The sequence below is a fragment of the Fundulus heteroclitus genome, chromosome 18 (assembly GCF_011125445.2).
Source record: "Fundulus heteroclitus isolate FHET01 chromosome 18, MU-UCD_Fhet_4.1, whole genome shotgun sequence".
NCBI classification, from domain to species: domain Eukaryota; kingdom Metazoa; phylum Chordata; class Actinopteri; order Cyprinodontiformes; family Fundulidae; genus Fundulus; species Fundulus heteroclitus.
In genome coordinates, this window is record NC_046378.1 from 3,759,746 (window position 1) to 3,784,732 (window position 24,987).

At 40.0% G+C, this 24,987-nt stretch overlaps 1 protein-coding gene across 2 annotated transcripts; it reads left to right on the forward strand.

The window, feature by feature from the left end:
• The first annotated feature begins 199 nt into the window (after positions 1-199).
• Positions 200-22,342, forward strand: prss16 (serine protease 16). 2 transcript variants are annotated; one of them, XM_021316883.2, is made up of 10 exons: positions 200-463; positions 1,357-1,538; positions 4,390-4,622; positions 7,232-7,367; positions 11,164-11,278; positions 15,206-15,256; positions 16,585-16,786; positions 18,064-18,154; positions 21,138-21,340; positions 22,031-22,342. In XM_021316883.2, the coding sequence occupies exons 1-10, from the start codon at positions 251-253 to the stop codon at positions 22,135-22,137; spliced, it is 1,533 nt and encodes a 510-aa protein (XP_021172558.2). In that variant the 5' UTR covers positions 200-250; the 3' UTR covers positions 22,138-22,342. The 2 variants fall into 2 exon arrangements, with proteins under 2 accessions (XP_021172558.2, XP_012718682.2); XM_012863228.3 differs by lacking the exon at positions 15,206-15,256 and having other exon boundaries at positions 201-463.
• Positions 22,343-24,987: the final 2,645 nt, after the last annotated feature.

Consider the following 24,987-nt stretch of genomic DNA (forward strand, 5'->3'; position numbering starts at 1 on the left):
ACATTTAGGACCCAAAAAGGGTTTATGCGAGAAAACAAACAGTTATAAACAAAAATATCTGTAAGTTGTACTTTTCTACACGCTGCTGTTAGCTGAGTTGACAAATTGCATACGGCCATGATTCGTATGTAACATATGAAGCTCATAATTCCCATGTCTTTCGACGGTACTTAAAGTAGCTGTAGCGCTGGTCACATGACTCCATTTAGATGAATCACATGCCTCAGTCTGTTTCCCTGTTTGTGCCACCATGGCTTTCCAAACGCATGATTTACCTCTTTGCAAAGTGTTAGCAGTCTGCTTTGCGCTGTGTGGCCTTGCGGCTGTGGGCGAGGGTCGGTTCAGGGGCTTCAGGAAGTTTGAGGTGGTGCAGGGATCCAACCAGGAAGCTGTGTCTGAGGAGTTGTGGTTCACACAGAAACTGGATCACTTCAATGGGGCAGACAGCAGAGTGTGGAAGCAAGTAAGTAGCTGCTGTGGATTCAAAAACATTTAGTTTGCTTTTATTTATATCAATGAGGGGAATTTGAGTGGAAGTGCCATAATGTTCATTAGTAACTAAGCTTACACTGCTTTCAAATGTGTTCATGCCTCTTGAACTTTTCCACAGAACAAAAATGAGTGCAGCCTTTCAGAAATCACCTAATAAGTACCTTAAGTCAACCTGTATGTGAGTCAGTTTCAGTATAAATGTGGCTATCTTGTGACGTTGTAGCTGCGTACAAAATATGGTCTGCACAAACTCTGCACACGGCCTAAAGACAAAGTGAAACATGGCGGTGGCAGCGTCATGCTGTGGGGATACAGTCTGAGCTGAACAGAGAGCAATCCTGGCATAAAGCTGTACCGGGTTCTGCTTGTACAGAGCTTTAAGCAGAACAACATCAACCCTATACATACAGTCAGGGCTGCAGTACAATGGTTTAAACTATAAAGCGAATCATATTCATGTCATGGGATGGTCCAGACTCACGGTGCTCCAAGTCCAGTCTGACTGAGCTGGTGTAATTTAGCAAATAATAATTGGCTACTTTGGACTGTGTAGGTACAAAATTGGTGGGGTGATATTTCAAAAGACTTAATTGCAGCCAAAGGTGGAGCTGATGTTCTAAATCAAGAGGGTCATAAAAAAAAAATGTATGCCACATTTTTTACTCGTTTTTATTTGTAGTTTTTTTTTTGCCAACCTGGCATCCATCTTTGACCACTTCACATATTACTCCTAGTTGTAGTTGTTGTATTTTTTTTTTTTTGCAACTTGACAGAGGGAAATAATTCAATGGATGTTAATACTTTAGCAAGACGCTGTATTTTCATGCCTGAATGTTTTTACTCTCCCCGCCGTTCCTCTCACAGAGATACTTTGTAAATGAGGCCTTCTACAAGCCTGGAGGTCCAGTGTTTCTGATGATTGGCGGAGAGGGCCCTGCAAACCCAGCATGGATGAAGGAAGGCGCCTGGCTCACCTACGCTGAGAAACTCGGAGCCCTCTGCTTGATGCTGGAGCACCGTTTCTATGGGAAAAGTCACCCGACAGCGTAGGTTTGCTACTGCTGCATTTGCCACGCGGGTAACGCTCAGGTTCCTCAGTTACAGGATGAATCGGTTTAAGCTGCAATCAGACAAATGCAGAAGTCAAATGTCAGCCACTTTGCTATGTAGAGCCATACCAAAGAGACCAAGCAAAACACGAAGAATCAGACCCATTATATTTAGAATAGACAGCTTCCCGTTCAGTGATTCAACAGGAAGAAAATATTTTAAAACCTCTTCCAGCCAACAGACTTGATGTCAAGTCATATGACATGGGTCTTAAATCATGGCCACATTTATCAGCACCCCTGGTAACGATGTTTAAAAATCATATGCCCAGATATTCGTCTGAGACTCCTCTACAAAAGTATCTACCAAGTATATAATAGTATCCCACATTTTCTATTTCAAGAATAAATTCCAAATTTCAAAAATTGTGCCAAAACGGTACAAAACCGTAGGGGTCTGCCTGGATTTTTTTCAATCTTAACATGTGTACCCTCTCAGGTGTTTGTTGTGTGGACACTAAACTTCCTACAGATGTAACCAAGATGTTGGAGCTATAAATTATTGTGTTTTATTTCCTTCTTTACAGCAAAATTAAGAAGTTTTGTATGTAAACATCTGCCATAAGAGTTGTGACGTGTTTTATTTTATTTTATTTTTTTTCTGTGTACCTTTTTTTTAAAGCTGTGGTCTGAAATTGATGGCTAATATTTAACTGCTTTAAAATCAAGTTTTGAGACTTGTGTGACATTTGGTATCATTGTGTAATTTTTATCATGTAAATGGAAGAACAAAAAACAATATTGGCCTTAAGGATCGGTCTCAAAAAATCAGCAGCACATATTGGGTGAATAGTCAGAATAATCAGCTTTGGCCTTAAAAAATGTGCATGGGTCGACCTCTAGTCACTAGAAAACTGCACGGGGAACTCAGCTTCAGTCTTTCAAATCAGACGCTGGTCATTTGACTGAGTGGCTCAGGATCGGTACAACGCTCAATCCCTATTAAAACATGGGATCAGCACTTTTATTTTGTAGAAAAAAATATGTTCATTGGGACATTTTAGCTTTTCTCCAATGTTAAAAGCGTCAACATTATAGACGTGAAAACAAGAAAAAACACTGGTTACAATATTAACGTACAATCTGGCTTCATAACTTTGACAGATTAGCTTTCCACAGTCACCACAGTGAAAACCTTCCCTGTGTTTCAAGGTTTTGTCTGTGGTGACCCCGAAAGGATGCAGCCTAAAGAATTGGTTTTCAAGACATTTAATATTTTTTAAGTGAGTTTCTAGTAAAAGATTATAAGCAGTAAATGTCTTCCTTGCAACAGATGCCTCTCTTGGCATCTTCACATAGAAAAAAACAGGATTAGCTGGTCCTGGAGGCTGAAGCTGACCACAAATCTGTGAGCGACCAAGGCCACAGAGGAAATTCCTTAGAACAAGTCCAGTTTTAAAAAACATCATGTGAATCAAATTTCTTGCAAATGCTGTTTTCTGATCCATTAAGACTATCACACATGAACTGGGATTTTATTTACACAGAAGCTCATGAATGATTCCATGGAAAGATGGAGGGAGGAGGTGGGGTTCCCCCAATGATCTTCTTGTGTTAAACGCCTCCTCAGATTAGAGCTAGGGTTTTCAGTCACAGCAACTGCTTAGACAAAGTGAATAATCTCATTTTAGTTGTGCAGGCTCTGAATTGTGACAACTGCAAAAATGGGAACAAAAAACTCCTTTTGTCATTGTACGGGTTGCTAACTAATTGAATAAAAGCGGGAAGTTTACGGCAGACTCGCTTGGCATGCTTAGATCTGCATAGGTATGTTTTTTCTGAAAGATATATTTAAAATTATTCAATTATTTGTATCTCATATAATAAGCCATAAACAACTTTCTGTTGTTAAATTTATATAAATATATTTACTGAGATTTTAAATTATTAAATAAGGCAGAATTGAACCGTTATAAGGTGAACGGCTTTTATTTGATTTTTTTTTAACTAAAGGAAACCCTCAAACTAGAGTAAAGATGGCTGTAGAAACCAATATTTTATGAGCTATACCACTAGGTGGTAGTCCTACATCTAGATGAGAAAAACTATGTTCCTGAAGCACGCTTGTAGCCCCAAGTTCAAGAAACCGTATTTTAAAAACATAATCAGATGATCTATTAGACCTTTTAGCTTATAAGTTCAAATAGAAATTATTAAAAAATGCTGCTTTTCATTCAGGTTTCAGATTTTGGCTGTCTCATCATTCTGTCTTTCATAACGAAGTGTTGTTTTTTGCTTCTTTTTAATTGGCACGTCAGTTTAGTAAACTGATCCTTCCCAGGATACCTTGCTGTTGCTGATATATGCACAGTGCAGTCTGGTTTTGAGTTGGTGAAATAATCAAGACCTTCCATTTAGAAGAAGAAGAGACTTAGGGTATCTAAGTGACAGGGCGTCTTGCTCCAAACCTTTATTTACCCCCATCAAAACCGCCTCATGTGTTAACTCAGGCTTGAAGCAGCTGTGCGTCTTGGACAGGTTTCCTTTGCAGAACTGTGTCTGTCTGCAGTTCAGCAGCAGCTGCAGCTGTGAAAAGGGCCTGAAGATCACAGGCATCCAGGTCGGCGCTCACATCAGCAGCCTGCGACCAGAGATGTTCAGTTTTCTGATAACCACACAATTATATGTTCAGAAGAACAAAATAAAACTGCTTATTTTCAATAAGTTTGGCTTGCAGCTATTTCACAATGAGCCTTGGTTTTTTAACATTGAACATCTTGTAAAACAATTTAAAATGTCATTTTAAATCATACACTGACCTGTCTTCTTTGCCCAACTCCCCATTTAGGGACCTCAGCACGGACAATCTGCGTTTCCTCAGCAGCAGGCAGGCTCTGGCTGACCTCGCACACTTCCGTACTGTGATGGGGGAGACCCGGGGGCTGACCAACAGGAAGTGGGTGGCATTTGGAGGGTCCTATCCGGGTTCTCTGGCTGCTTGGTTCAGGCTCAAGTACCCTCACCTGGTGCACGCCTCTGTGGCCACCAGCGCACCCGTGTTCGCCACCGTCAACTTTCCAGGTAGGAGGAGCCCTCGCGTGGTGGGGGAGAAGAGCTGTATGGCAACTTTCTTGCAAAATGTGGTCAAATTAGTTGGTACCCTTATGACTATGTAAAAACGCTGATTGGTTTCTCCTGAAAAGGGAGTCAGATCAATTAACCTGTTGGATGCGGCAGAGTAAACTCGTGAAAAAAATAGGATTTGTTGTTTATAAAAAAAAAGTGTGCTAATACAGTTTAGACATATCATGCTGTGAAAAAGTATTTGCCACCTTACAGAATTCTTCTGTAAAGTAATTGTCCCAATTAAATATTTCAGTTTATCAAACTAGTTTTCTGTATTAGATAACAATAACCTGAGTAAATGCATTAGCAGATAGTGATGATACAAAAAGCACCCCCCCCACCACCACATCCCACCTTATTAATCATGATAAATGTCACATGATGAGCCTAATTTCTAATAATTTCACCTGCCACACCCAGTCTAGCTGTCAAATCTGTATCATCAAGAAATCACTTAAATAGAACCTGTAGAATGACACAAAGTAGGCAAAGCAATCTCTAGAAGCAAAACATAATACATAATAACATAATCATCTTGTATCTTTGTAGAAAGATGCAAAGAAATCCAAAAACTGCTGAGAAACAAAGTCTTTGACGCCTATGGGTCCATCAGTAGGGCTTTGGACCTCCATCAAGCCACACTGACATTCATTCTGCACAACTGATGAAAACCTGGAGCTGTGCTGCAGCTTCCCAGCAGTGCCCAGCCTACCAAGGTTACCCAACCTGGAAGTAATTGAAGTCGGCCAATCCCTACATTGCTGATCAGCAGCTCGGTTAAAGAAAGTGGGAGATTTTTTTCTCTGATCACTGAATGCATCAAAAGTAAAAACTGCCCTAGAAACATACTGCTCTATTTCTGAAAGCTGAGCCCCAGTCAAAGGTCCTCTAACAGGAAAAATACCCATAAACGTTGGATTGTTTTTTTAAATAACCCTTCATCAGCCCAGATATTAATCCTACTGCAATCTAATACAATCTTGAATAATACCAACTTTCAAACCTGAGGTACCCTGTTCGGGAAGAGTGAACCAAACTACATGTTGGTAAACGCAGATGTTTGATGGCTGATACTATAGATCATGCCACAAAGTCGTATAATTAAAACACCCTAGGGCTGCATGTTACGTGTCAGCACGTAACATGCAGTGATGTTGGTAAAAGTGCCGATAATAAGAGATGCAGGAGATGGATACACTGGATGGGCATGTACAGCCACAATAATCAGGGAGGCTGTGAGCTTCAGCTGATGTTCTGTTGGTACTAATGGGCCCAAAGAAAGGATCCCCCTCACCATTACATTACCAGCAACAGCCTGAGCTGTTGATGCAGGGTAGGATGGGTCCATGCTTTCAGGATGTTTACGCCAAGCTCGTAACTTCTCGTCTGAATGTTGCAGCTGAAGTCAAGACTCACCAGACCACACAACATTTCTCCAATCTGTTATTGTCCATCGTCGGTAAGCCTGTGTGTCTTGTTGCTTCAGTTTCCTGTTAGCTAACAGGAGGCGTGCCCGGTGTGGTCATCTGCGGCTGTCGGTCCATCTCCCTCTGAAATCAACGAGGCATTTCTGTCCACACAACCGCTGCTTCCCGGATATTTCTTTCCTTTTTTGGACCATTCTCTGTAAACCTGAGACTTGGTTGTTTGGGAAATCCCAGTAGATCAGCAGGTTCTGAGCTACTCAGACCAGCCTGTGGGCAACCAACCACCAGAAGTCACTTAAATGCTCTCATTGTCACCATGTATTAGCAATGAATACAGTGAAGCAGTTAACTGTATAAATAAGTAAAGAATTTAAAATGACATCAGATTTGTTTTAAATCATTAGTATATAATGGTTTTTCCAGTTTCAAATTAAATTTTTTTCTTTTTTTTTTTGTGGACACATTTGTCCATGTCTTTGTTTCCAAAATGTGTGTTTCTTTCAGCCAACAAGCAGGCCGAACTTGACTTCTGTACAAGTTTCAGCTTGAGCTGCACAACAAACTAAGCGCTGTAGACTAATCATGCACCGTTCTTTATCTGTGCGCGCCTGGTGTTTGGCTAAGCCTGTTGTTTTCCTCTGGGGCTGCAGATCAGAGTGGTTTCGATTATGGACTCGCTTCCAGGCTGTTCCACCCACCAGCTCTCGCTATCTTTGAGACACTATTACACACATTTGACTCACTGTACCTGTGACCTGAAGGAAACGCTGAGACCAAACGCACCGAGAACAGTGGGCAACATGCTCTGAGGTTTATTGTTATTCCCGAAACGGGGGCCGGATTTAGTCAGCTATATTACCAGCAAGATAGAGGCTTCAACTTGAATTTATTCATGAATTTGCTCTTCCAGAAATTGTAGAATTCCCAACATTTCACCGTTGACCTCGCTTAAACTCGTTTTGAATAAACACCCGCTCAAGTATTTAAAGAGAACTTGGTGCACACTCTGGTCTGAGGGTGAATTTAGAAATGGGCCTCAGGAATAGCCCTCTGTGTTTATCTGAGGCTACGTTGTGTATTATTGTGGCGGTGCTGGTTTAAGTGTCCTGTGTTCTCTCTGCCTCTGTACTTTTTCAGAGTACTTGGAGGTCGTGTGGCGTTCGCTGGCCTCAGAAAATGCAGACTGCCCTGTGCTGGTGAAAAAGGCTTCAGATACACTCGTGGAACGCCTTGAGGACCCGAAGACGTTTGAAAACATCACCAAGGATTTCAAGTACAGTGCTTTTACCGTCTTAAACTATATGTTTCTCTGGCAGTACTTTGTGAAATCTCAGCTGAAATCTTTCCAGCACAACTACTTTTGAGGTTCACAGAGCGAAACATAAAACCTCCAGCAACACTTGGGAGTATTGAGAAACCAGTTTTATCGACAGACCATGGCATTCCCTGACCCCCATAAAGGCCTCCAGCCAAAACAGTTAGTTTTTCTTCTAATAAGCTTCTCAATACTTGAAGTTGTGCTGGCAACATCGCTTACTGAAATGTAAACGGACCAATAAAGTGAATAAATAGTGTTTAGATTAGATTAGATTCAACTTTATTGTCATTACACAGGTACAGGTACAAGGCAACGAAATGCAGTTTAGGTCTAACCAGAAGTGCAATAGCAGCAAGTGCAGGATATACAATGCTTCCATAAGTACAGGACATGGGTTTTTACTGAATAAATATAGAGATGGAGATGGATACTATTATAAACAGAATTTTACTGATAGATTTGTCCTATGAGTATAATATAATACATAGATAACTAGTATTGTGAACTAAATTTACAGCTGGATATGTACCGAATATAATATACAGGTGGATATTACTGTGAATAGAGTTTTACACATATGTACAATAGCATGATATACTATAACAGAGTTTACATGTACTATGAATATATGTACAGATGGCTATTACTATAGGCAGAATTGTGAGCATGATATACAGGTAGCTATTACTATAAAATGAATAAATAAAGTTTGGACGGAAACTATTTCAATTAAAGTGTAGTGGAAGGTAATTGCATATTACAGTTAAAGTACGATATTGCAAATGTATATGTGGTACTGTGAATAAACAGCCGGCAGTGCAAATCAATATTCAGTCATAGTTAGTAGTGTTGTTAATGTTGTTTCTCTCAGATTATGACTGTCAGACATGCTGTCTGACAGTCCAGAAAGTCATAGCATGCAGATATCATATTATTTTAATATACTGCTGTACAAAGAGCCTTTAGAGTTCACATCACTTATTTCTGTTTGTTGGTCTTTTCACTGTCCTGAACTCAACTATTAGGACATGAACTCAGGTTTAGTTGACTAGTTAATCCTACATTCACCCTCTGAGGTATACTTCTATAAAGCCTCTGATATATCTCTTAGTAGTTGTTCTTGGTAGGCTTCGAAGAAAATAACTGCTTTATATGATGTTAATACATTATCTGTCTAATGTAGATATAAACTGGCCATTTTGTTTAGACTTCCTTGCTTTGGCTCGATAGGTTGGCACACAAAAGTAATTGTGGCCTCCAGCTTACCGAACACGCACAAGAGCCACGCTGACCTAGCCGATGTAGCTCCCAGCAGGAGAACTAATGGACTTCTATCAGAGGGTATGTGAAACTACCCAGAGGGTTGAAGCTGAAGACAAGAAAAAGAAAGAGAATGCCTCTGGGCCTTCTGAGCCCTCTACCCTGAAACTGGGCCTACAAAATCTTGACATGATCTCTGCACTGCAAAAACAGAATTAAAATTCAGTAAAATTTTCTCAAAATTAGTGCATTTTTCCTTGATTTGAGCAGGTAAGTAAGATCATCTGCCAATGGAATGAGTATTTTTACCCCTAAGATAAGATAATTAGACATCCCGCACTTGAAATAAGGTGATGGAGATGAGTTATTCCTATTTTAAGTGCAAAAATCTTATTCCATTGGCAGATAATCTTTTTTACCTGCTTAAATAAAGTACAAATACACTCATTTCAAGAAAAATTTACTTATTTTTAGTTCTGTTTTTGCAGTGTGAGAGGCCCTCATTCCTGGGGTCCGTCTGAAGGGTTAACACACTGCGTTAAATATATTATCATCCCATTGAAATGGGATTAAAATAAGTTTTGTTCATTTTTGTCGCATCATTTTTTAGAGCCTTTTTAGGTAATTGAAGCTTCATAGGCTGCATGTTACTGCAGCATCTATCGTCCGTATTATCTCACCCTGTCATTAGATGATTTGCTCTTTGTTTTCCTTTATTCTCCCGATACCACCGTGAGGTCATTCTCTGTCTGCCGTTCCTGCTTTAAAGACAGTTTCCTCTGTTATTTTAAGACCATGGTGGGTTGTTTTAAGTGACTGCGTGGTCAGACCGCACCATGAACAAGCAGGGGCGGTTAGCCTTGCTGAACTAATACCGTCATGGAAAAGGCAGAAAACTGGCCCGACCTCACTGGAAATCTCCCGTTTCAGCTTCCAGCAGACGATAGAGAAAACGTTCTCATGCCGGCACCCGCACACAAAACGTGACAGCAGAGGGCCGGAGGCGCGTCCCGCTTCCAGTCCACAGCCACCAAAGGAACACAGTCCTTGCGTCAACACACGATTTGGCACCCATAAACACGCAAAAAGATTTTTAGGGAGAAAAAAAAGATCAATCCTAAATTTAACAGCACAAAGGGCTCCAGAAAGCTGTAATTTTACCGCCACAGAGACATTGTTGGATCCACGTCTCAAGGAAATAACAGACCTGTTTTCCAGATGACTCCAGTCAGGTTACGGAGCCCTGTTCACCGTTTGATTAAACCTAAACCTAAATATCCAGACCACAGTTTTGCTCTGTTGAAGGAGCAGCAGCAGGGGTTTCCCAAATGTGGAGCGGGGGCCATTTGCAGCCTGTGGCATCGATTTGTGTGGATACAGTCTGAAATTCAATAATGCTATAAATCTGGCCAGCCTACACAGGTGGTTGATAGGAGGAGAGCTTCTTTTAGGGTGAGGTATTCACTACAAGGTGAAATGTTCTTAAAATGGAAAGGGCATCACAAACTATTTGTGTTCATTAGCCGTGTTTAGTTTGATTTCTTTTCAATCAAGAAGCTTTGTTGCCATTATGTGTTACCATAATGACATTTATGATGAGGCAGACACTGGCTCAGAATGCACAGTTACACATAACATGCAGACATAACAAAACATAATCTTTGGTGTTTTTTTTTTGTTTGTTTTTTAAAGAAAATGTTGATTGCACAGGCCAACAACAACACTCCCTGAGGGGCTTAAGCGCTCGTATAGTCCTTTGCAGCAAATTGAATAATTTTCAAGTCAAAAGTCAGACAGCAGTCTACAGTACTGTGCGATAAATGTAATTCATACATTTCATTTCATTTCATTTCATAGATACTGGGCCAGAGGCATCCAGGAACTTTTACTGAAAACAGACTTGGTTGCAGCTATTCATGAAACTTTGCTAAATGCAGTTTTTGACAGGCGAAAAAGGACTTGTGTGCTGCTGTTGTTATTTATGTGGAGAATAGATTGAAAAGTTTCGTAAACCAATCAAATAGAAAACATTTCAGTCAGAAAAATGAGGCAACTCTCTAGTTATAGCTACGCAAAACACTTACATTTTATTTCTGCAGTGATTTATCGATTCCTTTCTACAAAAATCTGACTACTGTTTTCTCAAAACATTTAGTTTATTTCTTAGGGGTTAAAAACATTATAATTATTTTTACATTTTTAGTTATGGATGAATTGTTGCTTCCAGAGTGTGTGCAACTTGGTGACTTTGGCTATAGGACAAAAGTGCACAAGGACATGTATCCAAGTGTGTGTCTGTGGCTAAATCCAGAATTTATTTTACCTGTTAAATCTGGATTCATAGAAGATGCTTTTTGTCTTTTTCCTTTTTTTCTCCCTCTGATTCCCCCGCCCCACATTTTCTTCACTCATATTCATTCTTCTCTGATTCACCTGGATCTTTTCTTCTTCTTCTTCGGGTTCTGCTTCTTCTCTCCTTTCCCGATACCAGTTTGTGTTCCCCACTGCAGATCCAGTCAGAAATGGACTCGGCCTACTTATTGGAAATGCTGGCTGGCAACTTCATGGATGTGGTCCAATATAACGAAGACAACAGAGGATTTGAGGTGGGTTGGGGGGGGGGGGGGGATTGATGACTATAAGACAGCAGAGACAAAGGACTCACATCAGAAATCCTCATATTTAAGTCAAATGTGAGTTTGAAACTCAAACCTTTCATTGTGTGGTGGTGGATTTATTCCAGCTTCATCATCCAGCACATGTTGATTGGCTCCTGGGAAAGGCATTTAACCCCAGGGTCTCTACCGATCTGTATGCATGAAGGAATGAATGAGTGCCTATTGTGAATATGGCGATTATGGCTAGAAGAGTGCTATAAAAGTCTATTTACCTTTTTAAATGACCATACGTAGCTAAATGTTACCTGAGGTTTAATTTTAGTTTTCTGAATGACAGTTTTTGTCAAAAGCGTCCAGTCACCACTGTGTAAATTACAGCATGGCCCAGCTAGCCAGGGAGCACAGTGGTAATCTGTTTCTGTAAGAAAGAAGAAAGGTGCTGCCTCTGAGACGACCTGAGTCCTGCCATCACCTTCTCACTGAGCAGGCGCTAAACGTTGCGTCAGAAACCAGAATTTGTAAGGCTGGAGACTTTTCTTTATGCTCGGGTGGTGTTGATACCAGGTTTCAGCCATCCAAGCGTAACACCATCACACTAAGACAACTTTAGACTGCATGCTCAGCACAAAGCTGGAAGTGGCTCTTTTACACATTCCTCAACTGAAGACAGAAATAAATGTAATCACTGTGAGCTACAAGTTTAAGGGGGGAAAAAATAAAAGGAAAAACTGTACAAAGTTATATTTACTGGCTTTTATTCAATATTGAGAAGTTTGGTTAATCAATGTATGCATTTCTTTACTTAGATGATGTCCTATGGCTTAGAAATGTATTAATTTGTTGAATTGCAGCTCGTTCGGCTCTCCTAAGGCTGCTGCATGCTGTGGAAAAGTTAGAAAAGTATTTATAAGCCTTTGACATTGAAAGGAGTTGCCACTTGTTGATGTCTACAAAGACGACATAACAAAGTAGCCTCGGCGAAGCCCAAATAGCCGGCTCACCTTGGGGTGCACACACCTTTGCAAGCAGACTACAGTTTTATCTTGTTTCAGTTGCTGAAATAAACCAGCCACATCATCTGCCCAGACTCACCCACCGTTTCTACTGGATGATTTTTCTCCTCCCCGAGCCTTTTCCCCCCCTTGGTTACTTCTTTCGTCGCTCCCTCCCCCCTTTCCTCCCCATTCTATCGCCTCTCTGTCCCCCTGCTGCTTTGACGGGACGTGAGTCCGGTTACCAATAAGCCGATGTGAAAAAGTAACAAAAGACTCTTTGGTCTCTCTGGTTTCCTGTCGCCCCAAGCCAAAGAGACGCTTGTAAAAGAACTGAGGAGCAGTGGGCTGCGGATTCCACAGCGTTAGCTAACAAGCACAGCCCAGCGCCGACTCTCTGACACAAAGGGGCCGGGTGCAGAGCGAGCCACCGGGTTTTAGGTACCGCTGAGGAATGCGTGGAAGAGAGAGGCGTAACTTAATCGGGAGAGTCGGCACGCTGGCTCCGGAAACGAAGGGTTATCAGTGGTGTGCTTTATGAAACTCATAGGTTATCACCTACCGTGGCTTTTAGAAGAACTACCAACACTTCCTGTGTTTACTCGGATGGTGACGGGTGAATCGCGGGTCATTCAGAGTTGCCCCGTGTTTTCAGCTTGCACACATGCTGTACTGTAATCGCTGCCAACGGTGTTTGTCTGCCCAAACGCCTCAGTAGATGACTCATTGCTTCAGGCAGGCGTCTACCTGGATGGGCCCTGGCACACGGTGGGCAGCAGCCAGGGGACAGGGAGCCTCTCTGAGGAGCGTGGTAGCTTCTGCGCCTGCCGGTCTCCACCCAGAAACTGCCACGAGCTGACTCTACTAATTATTAACTTTTAATTTTATTTCTCCCGTCTCATGAGGAATTTGCAACACCACAACAGCCGGCTTGTGACGTTTTGCAATACACCTCTGACGCAGAAAATATCCCACAATGAACAAACAGGAAGGGTTTTTTTTTTTTTTTTGCTCTACCTTTGATCTGCCAACTTCAGAAAGATCTTTATCCTTTTATCTTGATATTACAAATATCTGTACAACAACTCTGTCTGAACTACCTGCCGATCCTGCCTCCTGTAGATATTTATAGCCATAGTTGTATAAAAATGTGGTGTTCAGTGATTTAACTTTTTTTGGTTGAGACTGAAAAAACAACTTCTGGATTTATTGATATCTGATGAGCACAGACGTTTATGGGTTTCTGCGGTCCTCGCTTCTCCCCGAGAACCACGATGAGGTTGATACTGGATCAGAATCTGAATCTGTTTTATTGGCCGGGTTTGTGTGTACATGCAAGAAATTTGACTGCGGTTGTAATGCGCGGGAGCTCTGGGAACTTGATGTTCTAACCAAACAATGCGTTTTCATTTTAAAATGTTCACGTTTCATCCACACAGACCCGTGTAAATTCATCGTTGACCGTTGTTTTAAACATGCCAGACGCAATGGGGGCAGTCAGCCAGACAGTCCTTCAAAATAAAAGCGGTGTTGAACAGCATTGTGCCTGTGTAAAACAGCAGACATTCAAGCGTTATTTCTCCTGTGCACATCAACATATTGGAGCAGCTGTAATGATTATAATGTTCCATGTGTGCTTGTAACATCAGTTGGAAATAAACGACCAGAGCCGCTGTAGGTCAGTGAATTTGTCCAGTTCAACATTGATTAGACTCATATTGTAAACAATCAGAAAAACAATGTAGAAATCAGCTCGTCTTTAACAGCATTCATATTTTACTCCATTGTATGGAGTCAATAACGATGGCCGCATGTATGTGAGGTCAGCGCCATGATGCTCCGGACCCTAAAACTCGTCTTTTGATGTACACACGCAGGCTCAAAGATGGAGTTTTCAGAATAATCAGTAAAATACTGTTTATGTGTAGATGAAAGGCATACCCGCATAAACGTGTATCCGTTTACCCAGATACCCGGCTACATGCGGACTACTGGCCTGAGAAAGGCAGGTGTATACATAGGTGGAGTCCCTGGTGGAATGGATTGATGATACTTAGCAGCAGCAGGTGACGTTGTTTATGTAGAGTGGGTGGCGGCTGAGATGAGCGTGGAAATGATCAGGATCAGTCTGTCCAAAACCTTGAATCATGACACTGGTTCCACTTTGTTCTCTGCGTAGAGATGTTTAAATGCAAATATATGACCTTAGAAGGTCATTTAATGTCATCATTCATTAGTAGCATGAGTACAATCATCACACCGTTAGTAAAGGTGACAAAAGGTTCAACAGAAAATAAGCTTTTACTGTAGCATAATCTTCCTGCCGTTTCTTCAGACTGCAGTCTCTAATTTGAGTCGATTCTTCAACCAACTCCAAATATAATATATTCAGAAGATATAAATGTAACAGAAGTTTTTCGTGTGATTTATGTCTTGCATAATATGAGCTGATCAGAATGTTGAAGAATCTTTAATGATTCATGATTTCTCGTTTTCTGGGTTTTAAATATGACTTAGGATATGACCCCATTTCTCTTAGCCGCTGTGCAGAACAGGAAAGGCAGGAGAACATGCTAGTCAAGTCAGGCAGATGTGTGTTGATGTTGATCATGTTAGGCAGGGAAATAAATGTATGAGAACTGCAGCAGCTCTATCTTAGGGTCACGAAGACTCTATAACAATCCAATCTACATGTCAGTAGATTGGTTGGTAGAGAAGGCAGCAGGGGAAATCCTAATGAGTCCCGCCTAAGGCTGCAGTGGTCTAATTTTTTTGTCATCAATCATGGACTCAATCAAATATTCCCTTTAGTTAATCAAGCAATCCAGTATGCATGGGCTGTGCTACCTGCTTTCAAACGTATTATCCTGGGGGCCATCTGCTAAATTTCTCAGTAAGAGCAGTGTCTCTCCCTTTCATCCAGGAGAAATGTGCACGCTCAGAAGGACATGGCCCACAGCCATCCACCAACTTGGTAAGCTATTGTGCATATATCAAAAACTCTTTCCAGGAACTTATTATGTTAAAAGACAGGAGTCACCTGGGTTTTAAATAGCTTAATCCAGAGATTAGATGTCAGGATGTCTGTAGCAGCAAGTTGCAGGGTTTTTATTTTGGTCATGAGGCACTGGAGTCTCCAACAGGTATGTAGAGGAAATGACCTATGTACCCATGTGCAACCTGCCTCTAACTTTGGGAAATATTATGAGAGAACACTGCTGCTGTTAAATATGACTAACATCATCAGTGGTGTCACATGTGCATATTTCAAAGTTTTCATGAAGTTTCAAGAAATTGCAGATCTGTTGTCTTTTTTTTCCCATGTTACAAGTTTTGAAAAGGTGAAGAATTTGCCTGTTTTATTCTTTTTTATTTTACCACATTTACATGAAAGTTCAGCAGCAAACCTGGAAATAAAAGCACTGAATGAGCTAAGGCAGTATGGTTAAAGATCAGAGGTGGATAGTAACTAGTTACATTTACTCGTTCACATTTACTCAAGTAACTTTTTGAGCAAAATGTAATTTTTGACGACTTCACACACCTGTTAAAGATGCTCCTGTAGCTTTACCACACTGCACTTTTTACTTGAGTGATATTATTGTAAAGTATTACTACTCTTACTTGAGTAACATTGTTGGCTACTCTACCCACCGTGAGTAACTTCACTGAATAAAGAACAGACTTGTTTTGACCAAAACGCACCAGAGAGACAGATTATGTTAAAGTGAGTCTTCTCGTTCGTACACCAGCTTTGTTGTTGTATTCTTATTTTTCTATCTGCTGAGCTCCTTGAGCCTTTTGGATGTCAAGTGAACATACAGTTAAAAATAGATATTGTTATTGGAGGAACCTTGCGCTGTTCTAACAAACAGTATGTTGTTTAAAGTACTGGGGCACACCAGTAGATGAATGTTTGGTGTAGAGAAACTTGACTGGCCAGCGCAGAGTTGGCTGCTTTTTACTGTTACTTGAGTAAACATATGTTGAAGTAGTGCCGCTCTTACTTGACTGCAGCTTTTGGCTACCTCCGTTAAAGATGCTTCTGTAGCTTTGAACCGTCAGATCTCCGTTGATTCACGAGATCCTTTTGTTTCCAGCTTCCCAGGAATGTGCTCATATTTGTCTCACCACCTCCATGTCCTTTCATAATAGGAACACACATATAAACATCATCTGATCCAAATGTTGACGTTAAGGATCACGTCATCATGTTGGAACTATTAAATGAGCTCTTGAGAGAACATTAACCTACCCTTTTCTTTCCATTTCTGTTGTTGCGCTGCTCCTTTGTTAACACAGGGGGTTGTGGGCACCAACGTAACCATCAAGGTGCTGTGTGGCGTGATGAGCGACGCCTCGCTGGGAGATCCTTACGCCCGCTATGCCGCTGTGGCCCGCCTCATGATGGAGACGTTCTCTGTGAAATGCCTGGACACCAGCTTCAGTAACTACGTCAGAGACATGACTAATACGTCCTGGGATGGGCCAGCCGCTGGTGGAGGTGGGTGCAGTCACTGCAGTTACAGCTGTCATTTCATGTGTCTACTAGCTTTGCTCATCTAGAGACAAAGACTTGTGCCCATTCTTCTTTACACCATAGTTAAAGCTATAAGAGTATAAAGAGTTTAAAGCTATAAGAGGGCAGATGGTGTGTTCGTGTACACCAGTTTTCTAGTCTTGCCACGTACAAGTGAATTTGTGTCTGGACTTTAACTAGGCCATTCCAACACATGAACATGTGTCAGTGTAAGTCATTCCATTGCAGATCAGTCTGTCTTTATTTGTCCCGCTGGAGTCCATCTTCCAACCCCACAGCATGGTGCTGCCACCACCGTGTGGGACGGCGTCTTTAGGGTGATTTGCGTGTAGACGATACGGTTCAGCTTTGCCCATCATTCTGCGTGAAGAATGTGGTAGATGGCTGACAAAATGTAAACGGTTCAAGAAATATTCAGTTGTAGGTTTGTCGTGGAAGCCATACTTAGGATAGGAGCTGTTTTTATATTGTCTGTGTGTTTTGTATTGTTTTCTTGGCTATGTGCATGACTTCTTACATGAGAAGAAAAATACAATACATGTTAAAACTTTCCACCAACAGTCAAAAGGATGTTTAAGAGCCAGATCTGGTTTGGGGTCTTTGCTACCGAAAAGCATGGAGGTTGGGATGTGGTTTAAAACATTTAATGAAGCAAGATTTGGGTGTAGCTGAAAGTCTTTTTTTTTTTTTTTTAAGGAAAGGTCAAAATAACAACAAGGTTAGTTGTTCCAAAACAGGAAACCTAAAATTGGATCACTTTACCGCTGGAAAAAGTCTAGAGAAATCCAGGGAGAACATTTAGGTCGTTGTCTTTGTCCTGAAAGGGAGCAGACTTTATTTAAAGTTTTAGAAATGCGTACGTTGTAAATGGAAGGGTGTTCACCCATGTTGGAGGACAGCCTTAACCGGGAATGTTTTTCTGCGTTTCATCAGATGTTATTGGCCCACACTCCACTTCAGCTTTATGAGCTGGACATGAACTGTTAGAAAAATAAACAGTTCTCTCAGAAAGCCATTGTGAACCTTCCCCAACCACCCTTTCAGCTTACGGCCTCATCTGAGCTCCTTCCACTCTTTATTAGGGCTGTATGACTAAAAGGACTGCTTTTTTTTAATTTATTTATATAAAAGCCATTTAAGCTAATGTTCAAACTGTCTGCTCTCTGTTGTTGCCGCCTCGGTTTCTCAGTACTAAGTGAATATGCAGCAGTGATTACATTTTTTTATGCATGTGTTGTCAGGGAGACAGTGGGTCTATCAGACCTGCAGTGAATTTGGATTCTACCAGAGCACAGATTCCCCGAACCAGCCATTCAGCGGCTTCCCTCTCGGGTGAGTGCAGCACACACTGTCTCTATGCCTAATAGGTTCATAATTAGGATTCAGTACAGTGCACCTGCTCACCCAATCACCTTTTATTAGTTTCACATCATCTGTTGTTTAATGCATCCCTTTCTGCTTTTAAAAAAGACGCTGCATTGTTTGCAGTGCCTGGCAGGAGCACTCGTCTCTTTGGAGCTTCTTTACGTTTGCATCTACAATTGTTGACGTATATTAATAGTATTTTATGTGACAGCTGGACCGGGTGCAGCATATTTGGAATTTGGAGGGGAAATGTTTTGCCCTGTTCTTGATGCTTTTTACTGTCCTGAAAAACGTGGAATGCATCTGTATTCAGCCTCTTGAGTCAATATATTCTTGACCCACCTTCAAAATGGCAAATGTTTTGTTTTACATAAAACAAAATGCTAAAACTTACAAAATATACACACTCAATTGTGCACACATGCACACACCATAATGACACATTTATTTAAAACAGGCTAATAATAAATTTCGTTCAACAATTAGATCAGCATATGTTTAGAAGCGAACCAGAGGTTTGGGAGAAAGGATTCTTCTTCTTCTTCTTCTAATAATAATAATAATAATAATAATAATAATAATAATAATAATAATAATAATAATAATAATAATAATAATAATAAATAGCTCAAGCCCAGAAAGATTGAATGGAGGGTGTCTGTGAACTTGAATTTTTAATAAGCGAAATGTCATTATTTTAGATAGAAAGAACTAAAAAAATAGCTTTGTGAGAACTAAAGGTATCTTTTTAGATCACTATGGATAAACGTCGCGCATCATCTCTCTGTGCTGTTCTCCAATCTCTTGTTAACATAGCTGGGCCGGCTGTGCATGCACGTACGTGCACGTGAACAGCTGCCCCCTCCTTGCCCATAAAATGCCATCGACAGGCGTAACATGGCAGAGAGCACGCCCATCGGATCAAACTGTTCTCTTGCTAACAGCATTATAAACTTAGGAGTTATGACATGTTCCTCTGAAAGGTGACGCTGCTTTAGGGCTGGACCATAATTCAATAACAATATATATCGATCGATAGACGTGTGGCGCGATAGGAAAAAATAGGGTCGATAAAAGTTCGATAGAGAGTTTTCCTTCCTTCCTTTCAGCCTATCATATTAGTTGATGCTACAGTTGCTACTTGCTCTCAACCAATCGTAATCGCGGACCCAGGCACGCCGTCACAAAGCAACACCCTCTCAAACCACAACACAGAGCACGTGAATATGTCGCAGCAAGAAGCGGCGGAGGAAACGGTCCCAAAACGGGGTTTTACTAGTTCGCCAGTCTGACAGAAATAAACCAGTGATTTGTAAAACTTGCAAGGAACCGATAAAAACAAAGTCTGGTAACGCAACAAACTTGTTTCATCACGTAAGCCGCTCAGCTGCTCACACCCGCGCAGCTCCTCGATCTCTGCAGCCCCGCGCGACTCCGCGTCATCTTCTTAGAAATCTTCTGGAACTTCTTCCAAAACAAAGCAGGTACAGCAGCTAAACTGGGCTTCCTTTTTGTGATAAAATGAAAAAGCGGCGTAAGGATATCACGCATGCAGTAACGTGCTTCATAGTGATGGATGTGCTGCTGTTGTCTGCAGTTGAAAAACCTGGCTTCAAACAACTACTCGCCACTCTTGATCGGCGATATAACGTTTCGGGACGCAAGTTTTTCTCTAACAGCGCTCCCTAAATTGTGCAACTAATGCAGAGAATCAGTGCAAAATGAGCTGCAATCTGTGTCCTCCTTACACGCCACAACCTCTGACCTCAGCCCTGCGTCAGCCTCTCAATTATGAAACCTGAGAAGTAACTAGTGCACTATTTCCACCTAAATAGGCTATTTTATTTATTTATTTGGTTTATTTATTTTGGTCATTTTACTGGTCACTTTAGTTTATTCTTTGTCATTATTTAATAACATAACTCAGGTCTCTTAAGTTATTTCTCTTTAAAAAAATTCTGTTATGGTTAAAAAAGTTGGTTAAATAAAGATTTAATTGGAATTCTGTGTTTGTGTTCTTTATTAAAATTAAATCATTTAGCAATATCATAAAGTGTCCAGGCAGAGCTGCACATAAAATATGGTTTTAAATATTTTCAATAATTATCAATATCGATCAATATGCATTTTTTTAATTGATAAGCTTTTTTTCTATATCGTCCAGCCCTCTGCTGTCTTGCTGTGTTTTTATCCTTAGCATATAGGCTCATACGAGCTGATGGGTGAGAAGGAGAATGGGTGCCAAGTGGTAGAGCGGAGATAGAGAGAAGCAGGGCTTTATACGCATCTTGTTTTGGTCTACAGACGGTGCTCAAGGTCCACCTAGTGGTGAAAGACTTTGACTAGGCCATTCTAATGTAGAGAAGAGTTTTGTAAACCATTCCATGGAAGTCCTTGCTGTATGTTTAGGGTTGTGGTCCTGCTGGATGAAGAACCTTTGCATGTCGGTCAATAAGTAACATTTTGGTCTTGTCTGAACAGGGGGCCTTACTCTACATATTTGTTGTGTCCCCTGCATAGCGTGTGGTAAACTGTAATCTGAAATTCTCATGGGTTTCTTTCAACAATTGCCTTTTTCTTGCTATTCTTCAATAGCGGTCTGATTTATGCAATTCTCAACCGATAGTTGTTTCATTGACAGAGTCTCCCATCTGAGCTATGGATCTCTGCAGCTCCTCCAGAGTTTCCATGGGCCTCTTTGCTGTTTCACTGATAATGCCCTGCCTGTTTTTTTTTTTTTTTTTTTTTTTTTTTAAGTGGAAGGCCACTTGGCTATTGTGCCTTGCTATTGGCATCCATTTCCTTCCACCTCCCAATTATGCACTAACTAGTGTTGGTCTGTCATATAAAATACCAACAAAACAACAACATAAAAGTTTCATGGGGTATGTTGAGGTTTTCCAGACGCTGGATCTGTTACTTTTTTTTCTCTTCCTGATTATGAATCCAGTTATCAGGTGAAACAGTGTGCAAGCTTTTACAACATCAGCGCTGAGGAGGTGGCAGAGGCCGTCGCCCAGACCAACGAGTATTACGGCGGCTACGAGATCCGCTCCAGCAGAATAGTGTTCCCCAACGGCTCCATTGACCCATGGCATGCTTTGGGGATCACTCAGGACATCACAGCTGAGCTCCCTGCGGTCTTCATTAAAGGTGAGGAAATACTTTGATTCAGCTGACATTGAGGGGGTAATGACTGTACTCATTTCAGCCCAATTCTAACGAGCTAAAAGAGACAAATAACAGGGTTTGAGATCTGTAGCTCTGCATTAATCTGTGGGTCTACTTGGTGTTTTCTGCAATTCCTTTATTATCCTATAATAAAAACCATTAAACTAAGGACAGGGGCATGGTTTGTCTCTGTTCTTTGCCATTAGTATCTGTTAAAGCGACACTCCTCTATGGTTTGTGTGTTTCTCATGTTGAAAAAGAGGTATATAATGTGAAAATGAGCCGCCATTTACTATGTCTTTATTAATCTGCCCAGAAAATGATACATTTGATTTGGTGCATGTGTAAGCTTTTGTGAAACATTAGAAGAATGCATTAGTCTTTTGCTAAATCATTTAACTTGACATCTTGTTTTCTAATATGGTTACATTTTAAACAAGGTTTATAGAAAGTATTTGAGAGCTTTAAAAGCTAAAAATCAATTGTTAGACTATTCCTACAAAGGCTTTATTTCATTCTTACGTACTAGAGTAGATGATCTTGTTAACCATCACTGAAATCAACTCTGCCTTGAAAATGACTCATTTTCAAGGCAGTACTAAGATTTCAAATTTGTTTTTACAAAACTTCCATAAGTGTTTTTTGTACATGTCTTGTTTTCCCCTGATCCAGGGACGGCTCACTGTGCTAACATGTACCCAGCGAGGAGCCAGGATCTTCCACAGCTGTCTGAGGCTCGGGATCACATCTTTCTTCTCCTCCAGCAATGGCTGAAGTAGTGATTGAATGCTCCTTCAGCTTTAAGAAGCAAATGCATTAATCCGGATCGCTGAAATTAGAAACGTTACAGTGCTGCCAAATTTTTAGCTCCTTGAAATCTTGAAATGCGCCTTTGCACAAGTCTTAGGTAGAAAAGGTTATGGTTTTGAATATATTAAACATGGAGTTAATAAAGTTTTTTTTTTCTTATTGATATCAAATTTGTAATATTTTTACTTCTCTGAGGTGATTGTTTTTATAAAGCCATCATTTGTCAGTTTATTTTTCCTTTGTTAATCAAACACTGCTTAACCAATACTTAAATCATACAGTTTCACATTTGCAGGTTTTGCCATTAAACAAACATTTGATATACCGTCAGTCGCTAAATTACTGTAAAGATTCGGAATATCAAAACATTTTCAATATGTTCTTAAAAAAGATGCCCAGTATCAATATATATTGTGTAAATTAAAAAGTTGTCATTGACTCGCTGACCGAAAATTTAAACCAATCAAAATCAAGGTTAAGAACACTTTGCCTGTTTTGGATCTTAAAGAGACAGGAGCAAAAAATAGTATTTCATTAGTCGTGTTGGAGCAGAATAAAGGGAGGGTTACCAATGTCAACAAAGGCAAATGTGTTCCTGTTCACAATAAAGTTAAAACAGAAAAGATAGTTTGGATGTTTTTGAAAGGGAATATCTGCGGAGGTTCTGAGCAGTCAGTATCTTACCCAAGTGGGTAATTCTGACATGTTCTTAAATTTTGGATGAACACAGCAGAGTCTTCCTTGAAAGCAGAAGCTAAAGGCGGTGAGAGCGGTACCAGGGTTAAACCAGATTCCTGCCTGACTAAAACCACTGAAACAAGGTGTGGACTCGGGTCACGTGACTTGGACACAAGTCAGAGTGGAGCCTCAGTTTAAATGACTTTGTACTCAAATCCATGATCGAGAAGAGCAGAGGAGTTGCAGCTACAAAATAATAAAGTTGATGAGTTTTACAATGAAGTTTTGGGAAAGAGTAGTGAAAGTTAGACTGAGGTCAGGGGTGAGCAGCAGTAGCTGGTGTGAAAGAAAAAGATGCAGAAGATAGGATTAGATGGAGAGAGATGACATGCTGTGGCGACATCTGAAAGCAAATGGCTAAAAGAAGAAGAGGCCAATTGATGAAATAACATAATCTGAACTCAATTCAGACTTTAAGACCGTCTTCTGTTTGGCTTTTTTACCTGATATCTTACAACAAAACAAGTATGTTTGTGTTGCTGTCACATTTCTTTGATCAAACCATGGGAATGGCTTCACAAAAATGAGACCTGGGGTCATTTTATTAACTTAAGTCATTTACAAGGTAGTCAAAAACAATGAATGGTAGTGTAGAGAATGTATGGGTGAAAAATCATGGAAAGAGAGGCAACAACAGGCAACGTCCTTCAACATTTATAGCTACAGAAAGAATGAGGTAAGGGCTAAACACTAATCTATTAGTGGTAATTTTAGCTTAACAGCAAAGTATATTTTCCTGCTTGCCTATTTAATCATTGAAGCTGGAAAGTCATTTTACATATGACCTAAAATCTTGCAAGTTCTCAGTTTAAAAAAGGCAAACAAAGTAGTTAATAAATATATATATATATATATATATATATATATATATATATATATATATATATATATATATATATATATATATATATATATAGCAGTAAAGATGTCCCTCCAGCGTGTCCGCCCCCTCCCCCCCCCCCCCCCAGGTATTTTAAATAAAATCACATAAATATAATTGTCAGATTTTCTTCATAATCTAATAGCAAAACATACTCAAGGCAAACGAGTTGCTACGTGTGCCTGTATCCCTTTAAAAAGCAGAAGAACCTTCTTGAACCTGTCCAGAAAGCCTCTGTTGTTTCTGGTATAACAGTTCAATCTATTTTTGGCACATCTCACAACTACAGACTGTGATTTTTAAGAAGGGATAGTTACACAGAAATTGTACTTTGTCAGTAGGGCATAAAAAACATAATAAAAAAACATTTTTTAAAGTTTTGAGGTTCAGTTTCCCATACTTGTTCTTGTAGATAGATTCACCTGCTAAGTCATATTAATCATTTTTGGAAGCTTGTATTACTCTGTGATTAAAATGCATTATTTTGAAAATGTATTTGACTCCTTACAGATGTTTTGCTTTGCTATTTTGTCTCTTTGTCTCTTAAATGTTTCTGATCATCAAAGTAATTTTAATATTAGACAAAGGTAACCTTAGCATCAGAAGTGGGTAGGCAAAAACTGTACTCAACTAAGAGTAGCACTACTTCAACATATTTTTAAGTCAAGTAAAAATAAGAAGTAGCCAACTAAGAAAAAAAAAAAAAAAAAATTAAAAAAAAAGTATTCGGTAGGTTACTCATATTTAAACGTGACGTAATCTGACAGACATATAAAGTACAAATTCTGGTATTTTAAGACTAATTGATTATTTATATATATATATATATATATATATATATATATATATATATATATATATATATATATATATATATATATATATATATAAAAAGTCCTTAATGAGCTCAGCAGATAGACAATAACAATACATCAACAAATCTTGTGTACAAGTAGACTCACTTTTACAAACTTTATGTGTCTCTCTGGTGCATTTTGGTTAAAACAAGTCAGTTCTTTATTTAACGAAGTTACTCACGGTGGGTAGAGTAGCCAGAAATTTTACTCAAGTATGCTTTTTAATAATATGACTCAAATAAAAGTAAAAAGTACAGTGCAGTAAAACTACTCCTAAAAGTAAATTTTGTTGAAAACGTTACTCAAGTAAATGACCCACCCCTGCTTAGCGTATAAAAATATCA

Coding starts and splice junctions, on each gene's coding strand:
- prss16 (XM_021316883.2), top strand. CDS start 251: ATGGCTTTCCAAACGCATGATTTACCTCTTTGCAAAGTGTTAGCAGTC. Junction 1,539..4,389: donor GGGAAAAGTCACCCGACAGC/GTAGGTTTGCTA, acceptor CTCCCCATTTAG/GGACCTCAGCACGGACAATC. Junction 21,341..22,030: donor CCCTGCGGTCTTCATTAAAG/GTGAGGAAATAC, acceptor CCCCTGATCCAG/GGACGGCTCACTGTGCTAAC.